General features: G+C 42.3%; 1 protein-coding gene across 1 annotated transcript in view; it reads right to left on the minus strand.

The window, feature by feature from the left end:
* Nucleotides 1-27,392, minus strand: part of LOC140185526 (high affinity cGMP-specific 3',5'-cyclic phosphodiesterase 9A-like) — a 107,093-nt gene that overhangs the window by 19,492 nt on the left and 60,209 nt on the right. The window contains exons 8-12 of the mRNA XM_072238858.1: nucleotides 23,003-23,077; nucleotides 20,890-20,976; nucleotides 14,969-15,073; nucleotides 8,173-8,255; nucleotides 6,051-6,207 (exon numbers count right to left, since the gene is read on the minus strand). Of these exons, the coding sequence (XP_072094959.1) occupies nucleotides 6,051-6,207; nucleotides 8,173-8,255; nucleotides 14,969-15,073; nucleotides 20,890-20,976; nucleotides 23,003-23,077 (507 nt within the window). The remainder of the gene's footprint in view (nucleotides 1-6,050; nucleotides 6,208-8,172; nucleotides 8,256-14,968; nucleotides 15,074-20,889; nucleotides 20,977-23,002; nucleotides 23,078-27,392) is intronic.

Below are 27,392 nucleotides of genomic sequence, written 5' to 3' on the forward strand. Positions count from 1 at the left end.
GAATTGCATAACTGGGGCTATGGATGGGGACTAAACTAAATAGCAGGGTGGGGGGTTCAACAGATTGGAGAGGTATGGATAAAGTAAAAGAGAAAAGTGTGGATAAAGAAAAAGCAACAGATAAAAAAGAGAAAAGTAGGGGTGGAGTAAAGAAAAATCAAGTGTAACTGAGAAAAAGATTGCAAGATTTTAAAAGCACAATGAGTGTAAGGGCACTTTATCTGAATGCCCATAGTATTCATAACAAGGTCAGTGAACTTGTGGCACAAATCAGTACAAAGGGGTATGATTTAGTGGCCATTACAGAAATGTGGGTGCAGGGTGGAGAGGATTGGGAATTAAATATCCAAGGATATCAGGTAATATGGAAGGATAGGCAGGAAGGTAGGGGAAGGTGGGGTAGCGCTCTCAATTAAGGATGAGATCAGGGCAATAGTGAGAGATGATATAAGATCTAAGGAGCAGAATGTTGAACCCATCTGGGTAGAGATTAGGAATAGTAAAGGGAAAAAACATCACTGGTGGGAGTGATCTATTGGCCACCGAGTAATAACATTACAGTGGCACAGACAATAAGCAAAGAAATATCTGAGGCATGTAAGAATGGAGCAGCAGTTATCATGGGGGACTTTAACTTGCACATAGATTGGGTGAATCAAGTTGGTTGAGGCAGCCTTAAGGAGGACTTCATAGAATGCATCCGTGATGGTTTTCTTGAACAGCATGTTAACTGAACTTACAAGGGAATGTGCTATCTTCGATCTGGTCCTGTGCAATGAGACAGGTAAAGTTAGTGATCTTGTAGTTAGTGATCACAGTATGATTGAGTTTCTCATACAAATGGAGGCTGCAATAGTTCAATCGAAAACCATTGTATTATGCTTAAACAATGGAGACTACAATGGGATAAGGGAGGGTTTAGATAGTGTAGACTGGAAATATAAGCTATATGGTGGGACGGTTGAGGAAAGTGGAAGACCTTCAAAGAGGTTTTTCACAGTGTATATTCCAGTATATTCTAGTTAAAAGACAGGACAGTAAGGGTGGGGAGAGCCAACCTTGGATAACTGAGGAAATAAAACTTCTACTCACTGAGTATAGGCAGAGACTGAAGACTGCAGCACCAGTAGTGAGGACCAAGAAAGTATGGACAAGGGAAGTACAGGAGCGTCTACAGGACTGCTTTGAATCGTAGACTGGACTGTATTCAGGGATTCATCTTTGAACCTGGATGAGTATGCTGCAGATTTTACTGACTTCATTAAAACCTGTGTGGATGAGTGTGTGCCCACAAAGACTTACTGTACATTCCCAAACCAAAAGCCATGGATGAACCATGAGATATGTTGTCTGCTGAAGGCTAGATCTGTGGCATTCAAGTCTGGCGACCCAGGCCTGGTACCAGAAAACCAGGTATGATTTGCGGAGGGCTATTTCAAGGGTAAAGAGACAATTTCGAATGAGCTTGGAGGCGACATCAGATGCATGGCAACTCTGACAGGGTCTGCAAGACATTACTTCCTACAAAGCGAAACCCAACAGCATGAATGGCAGCGATGCTTCACTACCAGATGAACCCAACGTCTTCTATGCCTGCTTTAAAAGGGAGAACACAACTACAGCTGTGAAGATCCCTACTACACCTGATGACCCTGTGATCTCTGTCTCAGAGGCCGATGTTAGACTGTCTTTAAAGAGAGTGAACCCTCACAAGGCAGAAGGTCCCAATGGAGTACCTGGTAAGGCTCTGAAAACCTGTGCCAACCAACTAGTGGGAGTATTCAAGGACATTTTCAACCTCTCACTGCTAAGGTGGAAGTTCCCACTTGCTTCAAAAAGGCAACAATTATACCAGTGCCCAAGAAGAATAATGTGGGCTGCCTTAATGACTATCGCCTGGGAGCACTCACATCAACAGTGATGAAATGCTTTGAGAGGTTGGTTGTGACTAGACTGAACTCCTGCCTCAGCAAGGACCTGGACCCATTGCAATTTGCCTATCGCCACAATAGATCAAAGGCAGACATAATCTCGACTATGGCTTAGCATTTAATACCATCATTCCCACAATCCTGATTGAGAAGTTGCAGAACCTGAGCCTCTGCACCTCCCTCTGCAATTGGATCCTCGACTTCCTAACCGGAAGACCACAATCTGTGCGGATTGGTGATAACATATCCTCCTTGCTGACAATCAACACTGGCACACCTCAGGGGTGTGTGCTTAGCCCACTGCTCTACTCTCTATATATACATGACTGTGTGGCTAGGCATAGCTCAAATACCACCTATAAATTTGCTGATGATAAAACCATTGTTGGTAGAATCTCAGGTGGTGACAAGAGGGCATACGGAAGTGAGATATGCCAACTAATGGAGTGGTGCCGCAGCAACAAACTGGCACTCAACATCAGTAAGACGAAAGAGCTGATTGTGGACTTCAGGAAGGGTAAGACGAAGGAACACATACCAATCCTCATAGAGGGATCAGAAGTGGAGAAAGTGAGCAGCTTCAAGTTCCTGGGTGTCAAGATCTCTGAGGATCTAACCTGGTCCCAACATATCGATGTAGTTATAAAGAAGGCAAGACAGCAGCTATATGTTATTAGGAGTTTGAAGAGATTTGGCATGTCAACAAATACACTCAAAAACTTCTATAGTTGTACTGTGGAGAGCATTCTGACAGGCTGCATCACTGTCTGGTATGGAGGGGCTACTGCACAGGACCGATAGAAGCTGCAGAAGGTTGTAAATCTAGACAACTCCATCCTGGGTACTAGCCTACAAAGTACCCAGGATATCTTTAGGGAGCAGTGTCTCAGAAAGGTAGTGGCCATTATTAAGGACCTCCAGCACCCAGGGCATGCCCTTTTCTCACTGTTACCATCAAGTAGGAGGTACAGAAGCCTGAAGGCACACACTCAGCGATTCAGGAACAGCTTCTTCCCCTCTGCCATCCGATTCCTAAATGGACATTGAATCTTTGGACACCACCTCACTTTTTTTAAATATATAATATACAGGATTTTTGTTTTTGCATGTTTTAAAAGATCTATTCAATATACGCATATAGTAATTGATTTACTTGTTTATTTATTTTTTTTATCTTAGTTATTATTATTTTCTTTCTCTGCTAAATTATGTATTGCATTGAACTGCTGCTGCTAAGTTAACAAATTTCACGTCACATGCCAGTGATAATAAACCTGATTCTGATTCTGAAAAAGAAGGCATCAAACTAAAAGCTCATGTGTACAAAGTCACCAAGAGTGGTGGGTAACAGGATAACTGGGAAAACTCCAAAAAGCAACAAAGAACCACTGAGCAAGCAATAAAGAAAGGGAAGATAGATTATGAAAATAAACTAGCGCAAAATATTTAAACCAGTAGTAAAATTTTTTATAATTATATAAGGTGGAAAACGGTGGCTAAAGTGAACGTTGGTCCCTTGGAGGGCAAGAAGGGGGAATTGATATTGGGTAGTGAGGAAATGGCAGAGACTTTAACTGACTATTTTGTGTTGGCATTCGCAGTGGAGGACACGTCTGACATGCCAAAGAGAGATGTTATGGATGTGATGGGAGGTGATGACCATGATACAATAGCTATCACTGAAGAGGTGGTGCTGAGAAAACTTGTGGGCCTTAAGATAGACAAGTCCCCTGGTCTTAATAGATTGCATCCCAGGGTACTGAAAGAAATGGCAGAGGTTATAGTAGAGGCTTTGGTGTCAATTTACCAAAATTCTCTGGACTCTGGGCAGGTCACGGCGGATTAGAAGACGGCGAATGTCATGCCACTGTTCAAAAAGGGATGTAGGCAAAAGCAGGTAACTATAGGCCAGTTAGTTTAACACCTGTAGTTGGGAAAATGCTTGAAGCTATCATTAAAGAAGAAATAGCGAGGCATCTGGAAAGAAATGGATCCATCGGGCAGATGCAGCATGGATTCAGCAAGGGCAGATCCTGTTTGACAAACTCACTGGAGCTCTTTGAGAATATAACAAGTGCAGTTGATAGAGGGGAACAGATGGACGTTATTTACTTGGATTTCCAGAAGGCGTTCGATAAGATGCCGCATAAAAAGACTTATCCATTAGATAAGCATGCACAGAGTTGGGGGTGGTGTATTAACATGGATAGAGGATTGGTTAATTAATAGAAACCAGAGAGTTGGGATACATGGGTGTTACTCTGGTTGGCAATCAGTGGTGAGCGGTGTGCCGTAGGGGTCGTTGCTAGGCCTGCAACTGTTCACGATGTGCATTAACAATCTGGAAGAGGGGGCCATATGTAGTGTATCTAAGTTTGCCAATGATACTAAATTGAGTGGAAAAGCAAATTGTGCAGAAGATATGGAGAGTCTGCAGGGAGATGTAGATAGGTTAAGTGAGTGGGCAAGGGTCTGGCAGATGGAGTACAATGTTGGTAAATCCGAGGTCATCCACTTTAAAAGGAAAAATGGAAGAGCAGATTATTATTTAAGTGGTAAAAGATTGCAGCATGCTGCTGTGCAGAGGGACTTGGGAGTGCTTGTGCATTTATCACAAAAGGTTGGTTTGCAGGTACAGTAGGCGATCAAGAAGGCAAATGGGATGTTGGCCTTCATTGCTAGAGGGATTGAATTTCAGAGCAGGGAAGTTATATTGCAACTGTACAAGGAACTGGTGAGGCCGCACCTGGAGTGCTGTGTGCAGTTCTGGTCTCCTTACTTGAGGAAGGACATACTGGCTTTGGAGGTGGTGCAGAGGAGGTTCACCGGGTTGATTCCAGAGATGAGGGGGTTAGAGATGAGGAGAGTTTGAGCTACCTGGGACTGTACTCACTGGAATTCAGAAGAATGAGAGATCTTATAGAAACATATAAAATTATGAAAAGGATAGTTAAGATAGAGGCAGGAAAGCTGTTTCCACTGGTAGGTGAGATTAGAACTAGGGGACATAACCTCAAGGTTTGGGGAGTAGATGGGGAGGAACTGCTTTTCCCAGGGAGTGGTGAACCTGTGGAATTCTCTGCCAATGAAGCAGTAGAGGCTACCTCAGTAAATATATTTAAGACAAGGTTGGATAGATTTTTGCATAGTAGGGGAATTAAGAGTTATGGGGAAAAGGCAGGTAGGTGGAGATGAGTTCGTGGTCAGATCAGTCATAATCTTATTGAATTGTGGAGCAGGCTCAATGGGCCAGATGGCCTACTCCTGCTCCTATTTCTTATGTTTTTATGTTCAATCTGGTGCTGAATATATAGTAGGGCTAGTCCGGGTTCAATCTGGTGCTGGACATATATTTGGGCTAGTCCAGGTTCAATCAGATGCTGAATATATTGTCAGGTTTGTCTGAGTTTAATCTTGTGCTGAATAGATGGTGTCTGTATATTCTTTCTCAGACCACATGGCCTTTCTCGGGTGCTCCAGTTTCCTCCCACATCCCAAAGACATGTGATAGGATAATTGATCACTGTAAATTGCTCCTTCTGAGAGCTTGGATCATGGATGGAGCTTGAGGGAGGTGATGTGAATGTGGGGAAGATTTAAAAATGGGCGTGTTGCAAATGGTCAACACAGACTGATGTTGATGTACGATCATGAAGACTGTCAATTACAATCATGCTGACTTTTCAACAATAATTGAGCAATGCTTTGAAATAGAGTGTACTTGTTGAAAAAAGTGGAGTTACTATGCTGAACTACCATAGAAAAGGTTATTGACATAACTGCAAAAGTAAATGAAAGCTGACTTGGGTTTAATCTGGAATAGAATAGAGCAGCATGTTAAACCATCCCAATGGCCACTAGAATGCTTATTGGGACTTTGCTGAAAATAAACTTAGATTAAAAGACAATGAATGTGTAGAGCATTATAGTGGAGAGGTCACGATGCTTAGAAACAGACTGAATAATTGACATTATGAAAAAAATGGATTTGGCGCACATAGAGCAAAAACTAAAAGCTTATAGTTGATGAGAAAGATTTGGAAGAAGTGGCTCTGTATTTATTCACTTGTAATCCTGCAGTGGATTTACAATATATCCCTAAATACTGTGACCACTTACCTGTCTGATCTGTTTAAAGACATCTGGATCCACATTGGCGAAGATGTTACATTCTGGCTGAGCAAGAATCTGGAAGGCGACGGCACAGTGATGATTCTCCAGTGGGGAAATGTCATTGTATCGGACTGCAAGCTCAGTGCGTGCATTGATCTGATACCTGAACAGTATTTGGAAAACAAATTAATTGTAGCTTGGCCGTTCCAGAGCTTGGAGTTCAATTCTGGCGCTGTTATGTTAGGAGTCTCTGTTTGTCCTCCCTGTAGAATGCACAGGCTTTTCTCTGGGTCCACTGGTTCCCAAGGACGTACCAGGTAGGATAACTGGTCATTGTAAATTGTCCTATGATTAGGTTAGGTTTAATCAGGTTTGTTCGGGGTTGCTGGGGCAGTGTGGTTCGAAGGGCTGGAAGGACCTACTCCATGCTGTATCGCTAAATAAATAAATAAACAGACAGATAACTAACTAACTAATTAACTAACTGCTGGAGGTAATCAGCAGGTCAAGCAGCGTCCAAGGAGGCAGAGGGAGAGTTGACATTTTGGGTCGAGACCCTGCATCAGGTGTCTATTTCTCAAATGTTCTGACATACTGTGGGTCCATATGCAAGATCTCGACCAGAAACATTGAGTATCATATCTCCTCCACAGATGCTGCTTGAGCCAACAAGTTCCTCAAGTAGTTTGTATTTGCCCTTTTAAAACTAAAATACTCTGCAAGATCCAAGGGAAGTATTGAATTTTAATTTTAATACTTTCTTTGTATATATTTTAGAAATATAAATTGTTTTAATTTGTTTCACTTTCCAATATGTCTTCCACCTTTTATTGTTAAGAAAACCATTAAACATCCAATCTTCTTCCTTCTAATTTTCTTATTCCTCACTAAATATTTTTCTTACCTCTGAATCTAAAATACCAACCTGCACTTTAATAATCTTCTCCTTTTTACCATCATTGAAAGCTTTCACAATGTTCTTACTTTGCTAGTTTACTCACATATTTTATTTTCTTCTTCTTAGTATACTTCTCATTCTTTGCTGAAATCTGAAACCCTTCTTTCCTTGTACTTACTGTTCTTTTAGCCATATTATAAGCCTTCTAATCTAATAGCGACTTTAGTATCCACTTGACCATATTATATATTTTGTTGGCAGTAATTTTGTTCCTCAGCTGTATATGCATTTGTTGTGAATTAAAAATAATTTATTTGTTTGACATTGTTTAGCACGCAGCAACTGTGATATAAAGAGTTGTTTGTGTGTAAAATCATAATATGGTATGTTTGTTTTCATAGAATTTGCTTGTTCACAGAAAATGGGTAAGAAAATGAAAACTGAAAAATAATGTGAATATGTGTACAATTATTCACTTTAGTATGAGTAGAATACTTCTTCAAAGGTGACACACTGGTAATTTTTGTGGTACAGAGGAATTTAGGCATGTCATAGATTGATCACAGGTCAATGCAATGTTACCTTTATTGAAAGGGGATAGAAAAATGTGCAGGATTTCTCATGCCAGTTATGTAGAGTTTGATACTGGCACAATTGGAGTAATGTCTGTACCCAAGGAAGGATGTATTTGTGCTGGAAGAGCTTGAGTAAGTGTTCATGAAATGGATTCCTGGGGTGAGAAAGCTGAATTATGAGCAGAGATAGACCTATATTCATGGAATTTGGATAAAAATATTAAAGTTTGCATTAAAAGTTAGAAACTTGAGAGGGTAGATACTGAGAGGCTGCTTTCTCAGCATGTAAAGCCTAGGATGAAAATATCAAGGTTAAGGACTTGAGGCTAAGAGGAGGAGACATCTCCTGTAACAAAAGATTTTAAACCTGGAATTCTGTACCCCAATCGTCTCTGGGTGCTCAGCTATTCAGTATATTCAAAGCTGAGATCGATGGATTTTGGGGCATGAAGGAAAACAAGGTTTTGTGAAGCAGGTGAGAAAGTTAACTCCAATATTATCAAATGGTGGAGTAGATTCAAAGAGCTGTCTAACCATCTGCTTCCATTTCTAATATTTATGTTGTTTAATACCTCTAGTTAAGTGAATTCCTAACAATTCAGCTCACCAGTAGCTACAGATAGTTATTTTATAATCATAAGACACTCAAACTTACGCATTGTTATATCCAGGGTGATCCAAGTCATGGCAAATGGCTCCAGTCATTAAAATCACCAGATCTATCGGAGTAAGCCTCTCCTGTTCACATGTGGTGAAAACAAAGTTAATTCAGTTACTGGATAGTATAGGAAATTGGAAGACCACATGACATAGGAACAGAATTAGACCATTCGACCCATCAAGTCTGCTCCAGCATTACACCATGGCTGATTTATTATCTCTCTCAACCCCATTCTCCTGCCTGCTCCCTGTAACCATTGATGTCCTTACTGATCAAGACCCTAGCCTTAACTGATCAATAACCAATCAGCCTCTGCTTTAAATATACCCAATGATTTGTCTTCTATAGCCATCTGCGACAATGAGTTCAACAAATTCACCACCCTCTGGCTAAAGAAATTCCTCCTCTTCTCTGTTGTAAAGGGCCATCCTTCTGTCCTGAGGCTGTCCTCTCTGGTCCTAAACTCCCCCACTACAGGAAACATCCTTTTCACATCCACTTTATTTGGGCCTTTCAATATTCAATAGGTTTCAATGAGATCCCCCCCCCCCCCCCCCCCCACAAACTCCAGTGAGTACAAGCCCAGAGCTATCAAATTCTCCTGGTACATAAACCCTTTCATTGGTGGGATCATTCTCATGAACTTCCTCTGGACCTTCTCCAATGCCAGCACAAGCTTTCTGAAATAAGGGGCCCAAAACTGCTCACAATACTACACATGTGGTCTGACTAGTACCTAATAAAGCCTTAGCATTACGTCCTTGCTTTCATATTCTAGTATTCTCAAAATGAATACTAACATTGCAAACAACAGGAATTCTGCAGATGCTGGAAATTCAAGCAACACACATCAAAGTTGCTGGTGAACGCAGCAGGCCAGGCAGCATCTGTAGGAAGAGGTGCAGTCGACGTTTCAGGCCGAGACCCTTCGTCAGGACTAACTGAAGGAAGAGTGAGTAAGGGATTTGAAAGTTGGAGGGGGAGGGGGAGATCCAAAATGATAGGAGAAGACAGGAGGGGGAGGGATAGAGCCAAGAGCTGGACAGGTGATAGGCAAAAGAGGATACGAGAGGATCATGGGACAGGAGGTCCGGGAAGAAAGACAATGGGGGGGGGGACCCAGAGGATGGGCAAGAGGTATATTCAGAGGGACAGAGGGAGAAAAATGAGAGTGAGAGAAAGAATGTGTGCATAAAAATGAGTAACAGATGGGGTACGAGGGGGAGGTGGGGCCTTAGCAGAAGTTAGAGAAGTCGATGTTCATGCCATCAGGTTGGAGGCTACCCAGACGGAATATAAGGTGTTGTTCCTCCAACCTGAGTGTGGCTTCATCTTTACAGTAGAGAAGGCCGTGGATGGACATGTCAGAATGGGAATGGGATGTGGAATTAAAATGTGTGGCCACTGGGAGATCCTGCTTTCTCTGGCGGACAGAGCGTAGATGTTCAGCAAAGCGGTCTCCCAGTCTGCGTCGGGTCTCGCCAATATATAAAAGGCCACATCGGGAGCACCGGACGCAGTATATCACCCCAGTCGACTCACAGGTGAAGTGTTCCCTCACCTGGAAGGACTGTTTGGGGCCCTGAATGGTGGTAAGGGAGGAAGTGTAAGGGCATGTGTAGCACTTGTTCCGCTTACATGGATAAGTGCCAGGAGGGAGATCAGTGGGGAGGGATGGGGGGGACGAATGGACAAGGGAGTTGTGTAGGGAGCGATCCCTGCGGAATGCAGAGAGAGGGGGGGAGGGAAAGATGTGTTTAGTGGTGGGATCCTGTTGGAGGTGGCGGAAGTTACGGAGAATAATATGTTGGACCCGGAGGCTGGTGGGGTGGTAGGTGAGGACCAGGGGAACCCTATTCCTAGTGGGGTGGCGAGAGGATGGAGTGAGAGCAGATGTACGTGAAATGGGGGAGATGCGTTTAAGAGCAGAGTTGATAGTGGAGGAAGGGAAGCCCCTTTCTTTAAAAAAGGAACTAACATTGCATATACCTTTCTTACCACTGACTCAACTTGCAAGTTAACCTTTAGGGAATCCCATATGAGGATTCCCAAGTCCCTATGCACCTCTGTTTTCTGTATTTTCTCCTAGGTTAGTGCTTGACCATACACTTCCCTACACTATATTCCACCTGCCACTTCTCTGCCCATTCTCCCAATCTATCTAAGTCCTTCTGCAGACTCTCTGCTTCTTCAACATTACCTGCCCCTCCACCTATTTTCATGTCGTTCGCAAACTTGATTACAAAGCCATCAATTCTGTCATCCAAATTATTAACATATAACATAAAAAGAAGTACTCCCAACACCAACCCATGTGGAACACCATTAGCCACAGGCAGCCAACCAGGAAAGGCCCCCTTTATTCCCACTCCTTACCTCCTGCCAGTCAGTCAATCTTCTATCCATGCTACTATCTTTCCTGTAATATCATGGATTCTTATCTTGTTAAGCAGCCTGAAAATCCAAGTCAACAACATCTACTGACTCTCCTTTGTCTATCCTGCTTGTTATTTCCTCAAATAATTCTAACAGATTTGTCAGGCAAGATTTCCCCTTAAGGAAACCTTCAGCAATCAAGATTCAGCTCCAGCAAGGCACAGGAACTGATGATACCTTCTATCCAAACTCAGTTAGGCAGCAGAATAAATGCCACAAACAGATGGAGTTATTTATATTGCAGATCCATTCAAAACACTGATAACAATACGAATTTAATGGAATTAGTGCACCTTTGGAAGCACAGTCCATTGAGGCACATGCCAACATGCATGTGGGCATAGCTGCATAGCAAATCAAAATCTCCATCCGTGACTGCGTTTCTGAATGCAATTCCCTTTAATATCAGTTAAAATCCCTTTGCATCACTATAGTCAACTTGGTCAGACAGGCTATGGATTGTCTACAGTCAGAACAAAATGCAATATGTCTGATACATTATAAAAATAAAATGGAAAAAAATAAATATCATTTTCAACTGGTTTGACCTATAATTGACTCAGGAAAACATAATAACAGACTTTTTTGTTTGAAAGGTACACAAGGATTAAATATTATTTTGTTTGAAAGAGCACTGCATGATGTATGAGTCAATACTTTGTTATTAGATTCCAAAAGTATTGATCTGGCTGAATAAATATACCACTTCATCTTTTGTCCAACAATGAAAATGGCCACTACATTGTGCTCACATTTCCAATTGAGTATTGATACAGTCCAAAGATTACATGCCACTGTAATCCTCTTTGTCCTGAACTTCTTTAGCCAGAGGGTGGAGAATCCATGGCATTCATTGTCACAAATGTCTGTGGCCCCAAGTCATTGGGTATAATTAAAGAGGAGGCTGATAGGTTCTTGATTAGTAAGCACATCAAAGGTTATGGGGAAAGGGCAGGAGAATGGGGTTGAGAGAGAAAATAAATCAGCCTTGGTTGAGCTGCAATGCAGACTCATTGGGCTGTTTAGCCTGTTTTTGTTTCTATAGCTTATGAATAAGAAGAGAAAATACAGGGACCCTTTCAAGTCAGGAGAGTGTCTGTAGAAATGTCATCAATCTGTAACATTTAACTTTGTCCTGACGAAGGGTCTTGGCCCGAAACATCAACTGTTTATTCATTTCCATAGATGCTGACTGACCTGCTGTGTTCCTCCAGCATCTTGTGTGTGTTGCTTTGGATTTCCAGCATCTGCACACTTTCTTTTGTTTATGATTTAACTTTGTTTCTCTTATCATAGATGCTCACTGACCAGCTGAGAAGTTCTGTCATTTTCAGTTTTTTTTATACCAATTTTCCCACTTCTACAATTTGCAACCTTTCCTCCCAATTTTCTAGAAGTTGCTACATTGCTTCTCACTGAAGAAACGTTGAATCAGATTGTTGGAACCAGTTTGGCTCAATTAGTGCATGTGAATTTTATTATTTATGTTTGTGTAGGTAATTCTAAGGCTGAGGCAGTACTCCAGATTCTGTAGGAAGTGGTCTGTATTGGAGTTTAAGGTTCACACAAACCACCTCCCATCCTCCTGCATCTAACACTATCAATAGGTCCTTCTTAAGAGCATAAGACCATAAGATATAGGAGCAGAATTAGGCCACTCAGCCCATTGAGTCTGCTCCACCATACCATTATGGCTGATCCCAGATCCGAGTCAACCTCATACACCAGCCTTCTTGCCACATCCTTTGATGCCCTGACCAATCAGGAAACTATCAACCTCCCCTTTAGATAAACCCATGAATTTGGCCTCCACCTCGATCTGTGGCAGTGCATTCCACAGATTCATTACTCGTCGGCTAAAAAAAAAATCCTCCTTACTTCTGTTCTGAAAGGTAGCCCCTCAGTTTTAAGGCTGTGCCTTCCAGTTCTGGACACCCCCACCAAAGGAAACATCCTCTCCACATCCACCTTATCTAGTCCTTTCAACATATGGCAGGTTTCAATGAGATCCCACCGCATTCTTCTGAATTCCAGTGAGTATAGGCCCAAAGCTGCCAACCACTCCTCATATTCTAAACCCTCCATTTCCAGAAATCATCCTCGTGAGCCTCCTCTGGACTCTCTTCAATGACAACACATCCTTTTTGAGATATGGGGCCCAAAACTGTTGAAAGTACTCCAAGTTTGGCCTGTCCAGTGTCTTATACAGCCTCAGCATTATCTCCTTGCTTTTATATTCTATTCCCCTTGAAATAAATGCCAACATTGCATTTACCTTCTTTACCACAGACTCAACCTGTAAATTAACCTTCTGGGAATTTTGCACAAGGACTCCTAAGTCCCTCTGCACCTCTAATGTTTGAATTTTCTCCCCATTTATATAATAGTCTGCACTATTGTTCCTTTTACCAAAATCCATTATCATACATTTCCCAACACTGTATTCCATCTGTCATCTTTTTGCTCATTCTTCCAATTTGTCTAAGTCTTGCTGCAATCACATTGCTTCCCCAGCCTCAGCCTACCCCTCCACCTACCTTTGTATCATCTGCAAACTTTGCCACAAAGCCATCAATTCTATTATCTAAATCATTGACAAACAATGTGAAAAGCAGCGGTCTCAATATTGACCCCTGAGGAACACCACTAGTCACTGGAACCCAACCAGGAAAGGTCCCTTTTATTCCCACTTACTGCCTCATGCCTGTCAGCCATTCCTCTATCCATGCCAGTATCTTTCCAATAACGCCATAGGATTTTATCTTGTTAAGTAGCCTCATGTGTGGCACCTTATCAAATGCCTTCTGAAAATCCAAGTAAATGACATCCACTACCTCTCCTTTCTCCACCCTGCTTGTTACTTCCTCGAAGAACTCTAACCGATTTGTTCAGCAAGATTTCCCTTTACAGAAAGCATGCTGACTTTGATTTATTTTATCATTAGTCTCCAAGTGCTCTGAAACCTCATCCTTAATAATAGACTCCAGACCTTTCCCAACCACTGAGATTAGGCTAACTGGCCTATAATTTCCTTTCTTTTGCCTTCCTTCCTTCTTAAAGCATGGGGTGACATTTGCAATCTTCCTGTCCTCCTGGACCATGCCAGAATCAAGTGATTCTTGAAAGATCATGACCAATGCACCTGTTATCTCTTCAGCAACCTCTCTCAGGACTCTGGGATGTAGTCCATCTGGTCCAGGTGACTTATCGACCTTAAGACCTTTGAGTTTGCCTAGCACTTTGTAATAGCAATGGCACTCACCTCTGCTCCCTGACACTCACGGACTTCTGGCACATTGCTGGTATCTTCCACAGTGAAGAATGATGCAAAGTACCCATTAAGTTCATCTGCCCTTTCTTTGTCCCCCATTACTAGCTCACCAGCATCATTTTCCAGTGGTCCAATATCAACTCTCACCTCCCTTTTACTCTTTATATAACTGAAAAAACTTTTAGTATTCTGCTTTATATTATTGGCTAGTTTGCCCTCATACTTAATCTTTTCTCTTCTTATAGCACTGTTAGTTGCCTTTTGTTGGATCTTAAAAGCTTCCCAATCATCTAATTTCCCATTCTCTTTTGCTACCTTATGTGCCCTTTCCTTGGCTTTTATGCAATCCTTAACCTCCCTTGTTAACCATGGTTGCCTACCCCTGCCACTTGAGAACAACTTCTTCTGTGGGACATATCTATCCTACGCCTTGTGAACTATTCTCAGAAACTTCAACCACCTCCGCTCTGTCATCATCTTCGCCAATATCCTCCTCCAATCCACCTGCGCAAGCTCCTCTCTCATGCCTCTGTAATTCCCTTTATCCCACTGCAATACAGATACATGTGATGTACGCTTCTCCCCCTCAAACTGCAGTATGAATTCAATCATATTATGATCACTGCCTCTGAAGGGTTCCTTTATATTAAGCTCCCTAATAAGATCTGGGTTGTTACACAGCACCCAATCTAAGATAGCCTTCTCATCTTTACTTCCTATTATCGTGTTTTCCATTACCCCAAAATGAATTTGAAATTCTTTCAACCACTCCTTATGGCAGCAAGTTCCACATTGTAATCATTCATTGAGTAAATAGGATTTTATGAATTCCTTATTGTGTTTATTAGTGTCTATAACTTATTTTTGTTTTATTTCACCATGCTCCAGTACTCCATTTGAACCTCTTAATAGGAAGTGGGATGTATTACGAGTTACTGTAGGTCTAAATCTCTCCTTTATATTTGAAGTAGACATGTAAAATGCTGTAGATCTATTCTTCCCAGCATGTGACCATAAAGGAGAAAAATCAGTCGGTGGATGTGGTTATGCCAGAGTGCAGACTAGTTGTCGATCTCTACTCACCTGCAGCTCACACAGATGCACCATACCGTACATCATCTGCGTTACACAGAAGCAATGCCGGAAGTTGTGGAATGGATTGTTTCGGTAGTTCTCCTGAATGCTGAGCTAGATATAGAACACACAATAGGCCCAATTACTACAAATGAAAGTCATAAACAAATCAGAACTTTTCAAGGGTAATAGGACAGAAATAGAGGCAAGATTGTCAGGGCTGTTACCAGAGGGCAGAGCCTGAGAATGAAAGTAGATGTACTGTGGAGAGCATTCTAACTGGTTGCATCACCGTCTGGTACGGAGGGGCCACCGCACAGGATTGGAATATGCTGCAGACAGTTGTAAACTCAGCCAGCTCCATCATGGGCACTAGCCTCCCCTGCATTGAGGACATTTTCAAAAGGCGATGCCTCAAAAAGACGGCATCCATCATTAAGGACCTCCATCACCCAGGAAAGCCGTCTTCTCATTGCTACCATCAAGGAGGAGGTACAGGAGCTTGAAGACACACACTCAACACTTTAGGAACAGCTTCTTCCCTTCCGCGATCAGATTTTTGAATGGACAACGAAACCATGTACACTACCTCACTATTTTTGTTTCTTTTTTTCTCTCTTTTTGCACTACTTATTTAATTTAATTAAATTATATATTACCTTATTGCAATTTATAGTTTTTATCATTATGTATTGCAATGTACTGCTGCTGCAAAACAATATATTTCATGACATAGATCAGTTATGTTAAACCTGATTCTGATTCCAATTCTGAAATGAGGAAGAACTTCTTCCTTCACAGGATTATTAGGTTGTTGGAGCTTCTTATCCCAGAAAGCTGTGGAAGTTACAGCCTTGAATATATTCACAAGTGAGGAAGATAGGTGTTTAATGAGTCAGGGAATTAAAGTTAATGGGGAGAGAGGATGGGACATAGACGAAGAAAATAGGATTAACCATGATCTTATACAAAATGGTGGCATGGGCTTCTTGAATGGCCTTCTTCCGTTCCTATTTCTTATGGTTGCATCACCAACTATGAGGAGGTGGGATTAAAAGGGGAGCTCTTTCAAAGAATAGACAGAAGCACAGTGGCTGAATTCTAAACAGTATGATTCTAAAAGTACACTTGCTCAAAATATTACGTCCAAGAAATTCAATTGCTCTACTGTTCCTTTTAGCACTCTGTGAATGCCAGTTGATGGCTAATAGAGTCAATGGAATAACAGCATTTTCTGGGTCATTTCATTTCACACCAGGAATTCATCTGGGCTCTTCCTCTCAGAAATCACACTTTACATTTGTTTTGGTAGCACAGCTAATGACGTGATTTCTCATTTAAGTCTTTTCAAGTGAAATAGTCACATTGTTCCGAACAACATTAGTTGTTGGACACTCAACACTGCCTGTGAGCTCGGTCTGTAGCTTCATCACTTAAAGAGCCATTCTCACCATCTTATGCAGTCCATAGCAGAATTCTCTGGAGTTGAATACACCATCTGGAACCTGCTCCTATTAGGCACAGATACTGTAATTCTTTTGAGCTACACTAGCACTTAAGCAGTTGAGACACCTTTTCCAAGGTGCTATCTTGGGGCTCCTTTCACTTCAGCTGGAAGATTTTGTGCAGCAGGATAAGTATTGGAGATGCTGCTGACTAGGCTGGAAACCCTGAGGGAAGAAGTGTGGAAATATTGACATTCACAATCCTGAATCCCACACGCTCTCCTGCTTCAACTCCTCTGAGGAGTAACATCTCCGTTGTTTACTAAAGCAATTATCATGAATATAGACAACCGCCTAATTGACAATCCTCCAATTCACACTATGCTATGAACTGTCAGCTGAGGTCAAGATCAGTGTCACACTCAATTTCCTACTGTCTACATCATTCAGCTTTCAATTTTCCTTCAGCACAAACGATGATCCTGACTAGTTGTGTGGCTGTTTCTATTCTGCAGGCTTCCAGAAGTTTCACATAGTCTATAAGGTGCACATATTTAACATTTTGGACATCCCCTTCAGAATTGAAGCTCTTTGTGATTCAGAAGAGCTTTAACTCCTTTAACAGGATATTGTTTACCATGAGTAAAACTTTCTGGAGACCAATGGCAGCTATCCAAGAAGCTCACACACCTCCTTCATTCTTAGGCAATTAATCTTACTTATCATCTCACAGGAGTGTATCTGGGGGGAACTGTAATTAACCATGATCTAGTGTCGCAGCAAGTACCTCTACAATTTAGGCCATGCACGTCATGCCATTAGTATATAAGATAAGATTTCACTGCCTGCAGCAGTAAATTGCATCCTCTAGTACTCACTCAAGCCATCAAGTTATGCAATTTGGAAACAGCCCTTTCAGCCCAAGACCACACTGATCATCAAACACCCATTTATGCTAAAGAGACATTCATCCCATTTTTAAAAATTCCCTCCTCCCCACCCCCCAATTCTTCCACCCATCTCTATAGTAGGGGCAATTTACAGCAGCCAGTCAAGCCACCAACTCACCTGCCTTTCAAATGTGGGAAGGAACTGGACCACTTAGGGGAAACCATACAGTTACTAGGAGAATGTGCAAGCTCCTACAGATCCCAAGTCTCTCACACTATAATATAGCCGCTCTTCTATCTGTGCCACTTTGCCACCCTAAAATGATTTTTTCATATTTTTATCAGTATTTCGTACAAATCCCTGATCTGCTAGTCCCAGTATTCTCTGTTTTTTTTTTACTTCAGATTTCCAGCACGTACTATATGCTTGGCTTTTTATCCACGATCACTTTCTGCCCCCATCACAACTCAGAGCAGAGCCCTTGCACAAGGGACTCCAGCCAGAGGAGCAATGGGAACCAGAATATCAGCAGGAGGAGGAGAGGAATAATGGGGAGTACTGGAGGAGGACTGTTTTTGTGTGAATGAAGTCACCAGAGAAAATTACTGGTAGATACAAAGCAGTTTCTTTATTCGACAAAACAAGGTACAGCAGGCATCATATGGAGATGCTTTTGGTGGAAAGGTCTGCTGACCCAATGTGAGGCTCTATACTTTATGTGCCAAGCATCAAAAGACAACTCCATATTTACAATGTTTGGACAATGCTTTCTTTGAAGCTACATACAACCTTCACATCCCCGACATCCGTATGAATTATAATCAGCATTGTCTGGACTGGGATTCACAGCTTTCAGAAATTCATTGTTCAGAGCTGCACCCCACATTAAATCCACAATACATTTTCAGATGTGAAGACTGATAGCCAAAGACAATTGCTAAATGTATATATCCTAAACCCAAAAATCACTCTAACAAGGACTACACCACATGTTATGGAAGGGAACCCCTTCCTGTACGTACTGTCAGAGCACATCTGAGAGCCAGCACAAATATAATAATTCACACATATCATGCATATTTGCTGCCATGGAAACAAGGGACGGTGTTTCCGTCACACCCAGACATTTCAAGTGCTCCAGACCACATCTCCTTAAAACTCCATGGTGTCACTCAGTGAAAGCTGAAACAATGCAGCTATGGCACAACAGAGGCATCCTTGAAAATTAAATCTGCACATGCACACTTAAAACCGAAAATACTGGAAATACTCCACGGGTTGGGAAGCATCTGAGGAAGGAGAAAGAGCATTAATGTTTCAAATCTGAGAGGGAAAGAGAGAAAGCTATTTGCAGTAGCATGGAGGAATAGATAGAACAAAAAGAAAATCTCTATTAGAGTTAATGTAAAAGTTAAACTCATGGTTATGAATAGCTAATATCAACTTGGAATGTGCCCAGCAGGCCAGATTATACTAACAGAGAGAAAAATGAATCAAAATCACAGATGGATGACAGGTTCTGGTAGAGGAAAAATAAAGAGTGAATTACTTCAACCTCAGGGTGACTCTTAAAGTTTGGTTTCTCCAACGTAGAGGAGACCACATTGTGAACAGTAAATGCAGTACACTAGTTTGGAAGAATGCAAGTGAATCAGTGCTTTAGCTGGAAAGTCTAATTATTTTCTTGGTGGGAAGGGAAGATGTGAAGGGACGGGTGTTGTATCTCCTGTGGTTGGAGAAAATTCTCAAACTGTGTGCAGGCATTCAAATTCTGCTCATGACCACTCAAATGTAGACCACCTATGCAAGGTGACCCACAAATAAAATCAATGTAGGATGAGTTTCTGCAGGAGAGCTGTCTGAGATACATCCAATAAATAAAGGTATGATCCAGTCTGTCATTGTACCTATGTTTATGAGTCTCCTTCCGTAACAAGAGCAATTGTTTGTAACATTCAGGGCCTTTCAACAGATTGGCTTTGAAGCTGTAATGAAATGTGTAAGAAGCAATGAAGGCAGCAACCTTGAAAAATCTGCAGGATTAATCAATATCCCCAGTCAAGTAATGGACAGTAATAAACTTCATGTGAACTCTTTATCTCCATCAATGTCTCATCTATAATGCACCCCTGATTAGCTATTTAGTTGACCCATATCTACACTGATATATTGTGTGTGATTTGTTTCTTGTGAACCAGTGGAATCAGGAGGTAGGTGAAAATGCTCACTGATGTGGAAATGGCTACAATTAAAGTTTATATACAGAGCTATTGAACTCAATTTCATGTGAGGGGAGGAAAGCCATTCCTTGTGCTGCAGTAATAGAACATTATGGAATACCTAAATAATTTAAAGTATAGAGTCTTAGAGTTCCTCAAAGATAATGACTCAACAGACATCCAGCATTGGAGGAAACAAAATATTACAATCAAATAAAACCAACATAACACTTAAAGACTTCTCCCTAATTTAAAACATATGTGATTTCTAACTTTTTCTGAGCCTGATGAAGTCATTGCTTAAAACATTAATCTTTTTAATCTCTATCTCCACAAGTGTTGACTGCTCTGCTGACTAATTCCAGTACAGTCTATACTGTACATACAGAACCTTTAGTATGGCACATCCCATCAGATTTCTCAGCGGTCCATGAACTCTACCTCACTATTACCTTTTTACACTATTTATTTTGTAGTTGATAGTAATTTTATTCCTTTGCACTGCAGTGCTGCTGCAAATAACATATTTAATAATGAACCCAATTCTGATTCTCGTTTTGATTCAATGCAATAGCTTCTGCAGATGGGTAGTTAGAGGCTGCCCCAGTTATATGCTGTGTTCGTTAACATGCACTTTAACATGGTGTGTTTTCTGCAGTAGGCAGAACCTGCTTTAACTCCAGTACTTTCATTTACCTAAGCCAATGCAATACTGACAGCTGAATATTTGGAATGGAATTTAACCCAAGCTATGGTAAAGAGAAATGAGTTTCCATTAGGTGAGCTTTCAGTTTTTTCCACCTTTCCCTTCTGCTTTTCCCAATGCAGTCGAGGGTTGTGCCATTTGAAACCTGTTAGGGGCACCATGGTAATGTAGCGATTAGCGTGACACTATTACAGCTCGGGGCACTGGAGTTCAGAGTTCAATTCTGACATCATCAGTGAGGAGTCTTTATGTCCTCCTCATGGAATGCGTGGGTTTACTCTGGATGCTGCGGTTTCCTCCCACAGTCTAAAACCATCCCGCTTAGTAAGTTAATTGGTCATTGTAAATTGTCCTGTGATTAGGCAAGGGTTAATTGGAGGGTTGCTGGGCAGCACAGCTCAAAGGGCCGGAGAGGCCCGTTCTGCACTGTATCTTCATCAAACTGTACGCATCTCCTCCATCAGTTCCTTCCTGGCAGACCAGATGAACCGCACAATCTCATGCTCTGCTTACATCATTCCATCATCAGGAAATAGCAATTAAAGCAGACAGTGTTTATATGTGATATATTGATGCCTTTATGTATCTCTGGCTCCATGTCTGTCCAAACCTGTCATGTTGTAAAAGCACCAATAAATAGTAACCCTGCCTTAACAGCAGCAAACTTACCAGCCAGCGTTTTAGTATGATGGGATTCATGTTGAACTCTTCCACCAGTCCAAGGTCATGGTACATATACTCAAGACAGCTGAGCATCTGCCAATGATCATGAAATATAGTTACTACACATCTGAGTGACCCTTGTAATGTGTTATATCTGTGTATATGGATTCCCAACCCTAATATTTCATCGGAGACATTCAAAATAAGGTTAAACCAGCAAAGGAGTATCATGTAAATGTGATTTACAATACCTCCAACAATCCTTTACCATTACTAACAGTAATGGTGCTATTGGAGGTCATCTTCTATTACTGGAGAACTATGGGAACATGAAAAGCCACCTTTGTTCCCTGAAGCTGACTGACAGAGGTGGTAATGGAGATGACATTCACCTCTAACAGAGTAGCCAACCTTCTAAGCTTGCTCTGGCACTTCCAGAATTTAAGGACCAATCTTCACTCAAGGATGCTGGTACAGGCAACCCAGAATCAAAGTGTCAATTAAAGAAGTTTCAATTCCTTTCTTTTAAACATTTTTACTAATTAGTTGCAATAAAATTGGCCCGGGGAATAAAATTGGTTTCCTCAAAGTCAATGCAAGTGGCTATTTTCCATTTCACTTTGGAAGGGAAAGTGATGGAACTATGGACACGCTGATGTCAGGACTGACCTAGTATAATCACAGAAAATGTTGGAAATACCCAGTAGGCCAGTACACATCAGAGTTGATATTTTGGATTGAAGACCCTTAATCAGAACTTCCATTTCGATGAACTTCACAGCTTATTTTCGACATGAAGTATTCACCCTGTAGCTCTTCCCACAGACGCAGCTGGACCTGTTGAAAATTTCCAGTATTTTCTGTTGTTATTTTAGATATCCAGCATCTGCACTATTTACCTATTAGAGTTACGTATAGGGTCACCAATAGGAACAATTAACTCTGTTTCACTCACCACAGGTTCTTGCTGACCTGCTGTGTATTTACCATGTTTTCTATAATTATTATATGCAGTGGCTTTCTTAGTACAATGATTGCAGTGAAAAATGTGACAAAGAGCAATACTGCAGCACTTAGCTTCACAAGATTTGCCAGGGTCATGATAAAATGACATAGGTTTGCGCTTTTCAATCTGAAATATCATATTACTGTTTCAAGACTACAAATATCATGGAACATTTTAATACTTACAATGACTTTAGAGTAAAAAAGTGAGAAGGACAACTGGGTGCAAGTGAAAGATAAGTTTATCAGTGGAGAAACAAGAAACTACAGCTGCTGGAATCTGGAGCAACAAACGCTCTGCTGGAGGAACTCTGCAGGCCAAGCAGCATCTATGGCGGGAGAGGAATTATTGACACTTACCCAGCTCCATCTGGCTTTTTTCATCTACCTCCATCTATCAGTCTCCTGCCTCTGTCCCCCAACATCACTCCTCTTCCTCCCTTCCTTGATCTGCCTGTATCCTTTACCCATTGTCGATCCATCAATCACCCACTGCCCCTGTCTCTCCACTCCCCAATTTCCTTTATACTGGCTATCTGGGCCAGAACGTCTGTGCCAACCATGATGCCAAATTTAAACTAATCCCTTCTATGTGCTTGTGGTTTATACCCCCCCATCCCCTGCCCGTTCATGTGCCTCTTATACATTGCTGCCATACCTGCTTCCAACATCTCCCCTGTCAGTGTGTTCCTGGCTCCTACCACACCTGTGTATGAAAGCTTGCTTTATAAATGTGCTTTAAACTTGCCTCCTCTCTGCTTGAAGTTATGTCCTCTCGTATTTATCATTTCCACCCTGGGAAAAATACCCTGTCTAACCTATCTATGCCTCTCACCATTTTGTATACATCAGGGTCTCCTCAGCCTTTGATGCTCCAAAGGACACAATCTAAGTTTGTCTAACCTTCCTTTATAGCTAATGCTCTTTAATCCAGGCAACATCCTGGCAATTACTTCAGCACCCTTTCCACCTCCTTCCTGTAATGTGATGACTGGAACTACAAACAATACTCCTACTGTGACCTAACTAAAGTTTTGAAAAGTTTCATTTTAACTCAGTGATCTGCCGCTACGTTTTGGTGGCTGGCTGTGCCAGTAAGTTAGCTTCAAGGTACCTCATTGTACTCCCAGTGCCAGACCTCGAATGTTGGTTTCTTCAGTGCCTCGATGGTCTCCTGGGATAGTGTATACTGGCAAAACAGAGAACAGACATTATAACAACATTTGGTCAGCAATCACTTTCTCCCGCAAGCTATGATTCACCACATTACACAGAACTATTGCATTGTACAGTATGCCCAACTTTTTTTAGATTAGATTATGAGGACACGCAGTCCTCTTTTATTGTCATTTAGTAATGCATGCATTAAGAAATGATACAACGTTCCTCCAGTGTGATATCACAGAAACACAGGACAGACCAAGACTGAAAAACTAACAAAAACCACATAATTATAACATATAGTTACAACAGTGCAAGCAATACCGTAATTTAATAGAAGAACAGACCATAGGCACGGCAAAAAAAAGTCTCAAAGTCTCTCGAAAGTCCCAACATCTCACGCAGACGGTAGAAGGAAGAAAACTCTCCTTGCCATGAACCTCCAGCGCTGCAAACTCGCCGATGCAGCATCCTGGAAGCACCCGACCACAGTCCGACTCTCAGTCCGTCCGAAAACTTCGAGCCTCCGACACCGAGCACCATCTCTGCCAAGTGCTTCGACCCCAAACCCCAGCCACTAGTAACAGGCAAACCCGAGGATTTGGGGCCTTCCCCTCCAGTGATTCTCGATCGCACGGTAGCAGCAGCAGCGAACCAGGCATTTCAGAAGTTTCTCCAGATGTTCCTCCGTGCTTCTCACGTCCGTCTCCATCAAATCAGAATTGTGCACGGCCCCTATTTAACAAATACGATATCATTTCACTGGAGAGGCCGCGCGCGCTGCATCGCGTCGCCATCTTCTCCTCCCTCCAGGAGGGGGGAACATCCAGGTGTTAAAATAGTAACTGAGGTACACCTTAAGGTGAATCACTAACTGTATCAAGGCTGGCAAACCAGAATGTGGCCTCTTACCATCCTTTATTTTCTTCAACAACAACCTAGGCCCAAGTTCATGAATTCCTTCCCTAAATGTCTCCACCTCACTCTCCCCTTGAAGATGCTCCCAAAAAACCTCATGCTCATAAGATTTTCTTCCGAAGACCTATGCCAAGTTTTAACTTGTAGTGCTGTGAAATTTCATGGAACATTTTAATTTGTTAAATACACTGTGCTTTTGGAGAATAGTAGAGCAGGGGGAAAGAGTATGAAAATCAGGATGAGAACTTTGAAATTTATGTAATGGAGAACGGGGAAGTAAATTAGATCAATGGACACAGGGCTTAGCATGAATTAGGATTTAACATTTTCAGAAGGAATTGAGGTACAGGATACATTCAAAGCATAAGCATTCCACAGCCTTACGAGGTAGAAGGAAGCTCATTTCATGAGGTAAGCACATCAGAATCAGAATCAGGTTTATTATCACCGACATGTGATGTGAAATTTGTTAACTTAGCAGCAGCAGTTCAATGCGATACATAATATAAAAGAGAAAGAAAAATAAAATAAAAATTTTAAAAATAATAAATAAGTAAATCAATTACAGTATATGTATATTGAATAGATTAAAAACGTGCAAAAAAACAGAAATACTATATATTAAAAAAAAGTGAGGTAGTGTCCAAGGGTTCAATGTCCATTTAGGAATCTGATGGCAGAGGGGAAGAAGCTGTTCCTGAGTCACTGAGCGTGTGTCTTCAGGCTTCTGTATCTCCTTCCTGATGGTAACAGTGAGAAAAGGGCATGCCCTGGGTGCTGGGGGTCCTTAATAATGGACGCTGCCTTTCTGAGAAACCGCTCCCTGAAGATGTCCTGGGTAGCTATGGGCACCCGTGTGGGTCCTAGCTATGCCTGCCTTTTTGTTGGCTTTGTGGAACAATCTATGTTCCGTACCTATTCTGGTATCTGTCCTCACTTTTCCTTCGCTACATCGACAACTGCATTGGCGCTGCTTCCTGCACGCATGCTGAGCTCGTTGACTTTATTAACTTTGCCTCCAACTTTCACCCTGCCCTCAAGTTTACCTGGTCCATTTCCGACACCTCCCTCCCCTTTCTAGATCTTTCTCTCTCTATCTCTGGAGACAGCTTATCCACTGATGTCTACTATAAGCCTACTGACTCTCACAGCTATCTGAACTATTTCTCTTCTCACCCTGTCTCTTGCAAAAATGCCATTCCCTTCTCGCAATTCCTCCGTCTTCGCCGCATCTGCTCTCAGGATGAGGCTTTTCATTCCAGGACGAGGGAAATGTCTTCCTTTTTTAAAGAAAGGGGCTTCCCTTCCTCCACCAACAACTCCGCTCTCAAGTGCATCTCCCCCATTTCACGCACATCTGCTCTCACTCCATCTTCCCGCCACCCCACTAGGAATAGGGTTCCCCTGGTCCTCACCTACCACCCCACCAGCCTCTGGGTCCAACATATTATTCTCCGTAACTTCAGCCACCTCCGACAGGATCCCACCACTAAGCACATCTTTCCCTCCCCCCCCCGCTTTCCGCAGGGATCGCTCTCTACGCGACTCCCTTGTCCATTCGTTCCCCCCATCCCTCCCCACCGATCTCCCTCCTGGCACTTATCCTTGTAAGCAGAACAAGTGCTACACATGCCCTTACACTTCCTCCCTTACCACCATTCAGGGCCCCAGACAGTCCTTCCAGGTGAGGCGACACTTTACGTGTGAGTCGGCTGGGGTGATATACTGTGTCTGGTGCTCCCGATGTGGCCTTCTATATATTGGTGAGACCCGACGCAGACTGGGAGATCATTTCACTGAACACCTACGCTCTGTCCGCCAGAGAAAGCAGGATCTCCTAGTGGTCACACATTTTAATTCCACATCCCATTCCCATTCTGACATGTCTATCCACGGCCTCCTCTACTGTAAAGATGAAGCCACACTCAGGTTGGAGGAACAACACCTTATATTCCATCTGGGTAGCCTCCAACCTGATGGCATGAACATTGACTTCTCTAACTTCCGCTAATGCCCCACCTCCCCCTCGTACCCCATCCGTTATTTATTTATATACACACGTTCTTTCTCTCACTCTCCTTTTTCTCCCTCTGTCCCTCTGACTATACCCCTTGCCCATCCTCTGGGTTTCACCCCCCTCGTCTTTCTCCCTGGACCTCCTGTCCCATGATCCTCTCATGCCAATCACCTGTCCAGCTCTTGGCTCCATCCCTCCCCCTCCTGTCTTCTCCTATCATTTTGGATCTCCCCCTCCCCCTCCCACTTTCAAATCTCTTACTAACTCTTCCTTCAGTTAGTCCTGATGAAGGGTCTCGGCCTGAAACGTCGACTGTACCTCTTCCTAGAGACGCTGCCTGGCCTGCTGTGTTCACCAGCAACTTTGATGTGTGTTGCTTGAATTTCCAGCATCTGCAGAATTCCTGTTGTTGTCCTGGGTACTTTGTAGCTTAGTACTCAAGATGGAGCCGACCAAAATTTACAACCTTCTGCAGCTTCTTTCGGTGCTGTGCAGTAACCCCTCCATACCAGACAGTGATGCAACCTTTTAGAATGCTGTCCACAGTACAACTATAGAGGTTTTTGAGTGTATTTGTTGACATGCCAAATCCCTTCAAGCTCCTAATGAAGTATAGTCACTGTCTTGCCTTCTTTATAACTGCATCGATATGTTGGGACCAGGTTAGATCCTCAGAGATCTTGACACCCAGGAACTTGAAGCTGCTCACTCTCTCCACTTCTGATCCCTCTATGAGGATTGGTATGTGTTCCTTCGTCTTACCCTTCCTGAAGTCCACAATCAGCTCTTTCATCTTACTGACGTTGAGTGCCAGGTTGTTGCTGCGGCACCACTCCACTAGTTGGCATATCTCATTCCTGTACGCCGTCTCGTCACCACCTGAGATTCTACCAACAATGGTTGTATCATCAGCAAATTTATAGATGGTATTTGAGCTATGCCTAGCCACACAATCATGTGTATATAGGGAATAGAGTATGGGCTAAGCACGTACGCCTGAGGTGTGCCAGTGTTGATCATCAGAAAGGAGGATATGTTATCAGCAATCCGCACAGATTGTGATCTTCCAGTTAGGAAGCTGAGGATCCAATTGCAGAGGGAGGTACAGAGGCCCAGGTTCTGCAACTTTTCAATCAGGATTGTGGGAATGATGGTATTAAATGCTGAGCTATAGTCGATAAACAGCATCCTGACATGTGTGTTTGTGTTGTCCAGGTGCAGTAAACTTCCAGCGTAACTCATTTATAAAATATCACACTGCCAAAAAAAGCCTCTATTCTGTGCGGCCAAGCACACACAAGGTGGCAGATGAGTGTTGTGTTTCAGATACTCGTATTTGAGATGGACTCCCAATTTCAAATGTGCAGTGAAGGTCTGGAAAATTACATGAGCTTTCTGGATTAAAATC

This window comes from Mobula birostris, chromosome 20 (assembly GCF_030028105.1).
Source record: "Mobula birostris isolate sMobBir1 chromosome 20, sMobBir1.hap1, whole genome shotgun sequence".
Taxonomy (NCBI): domain Eukaryota; kingdom Metazoa; phylum Chordata; class Chondrichthyes; order Myliobatiformes; family Myliobatidae; genus Mobula; species Mobula birostris.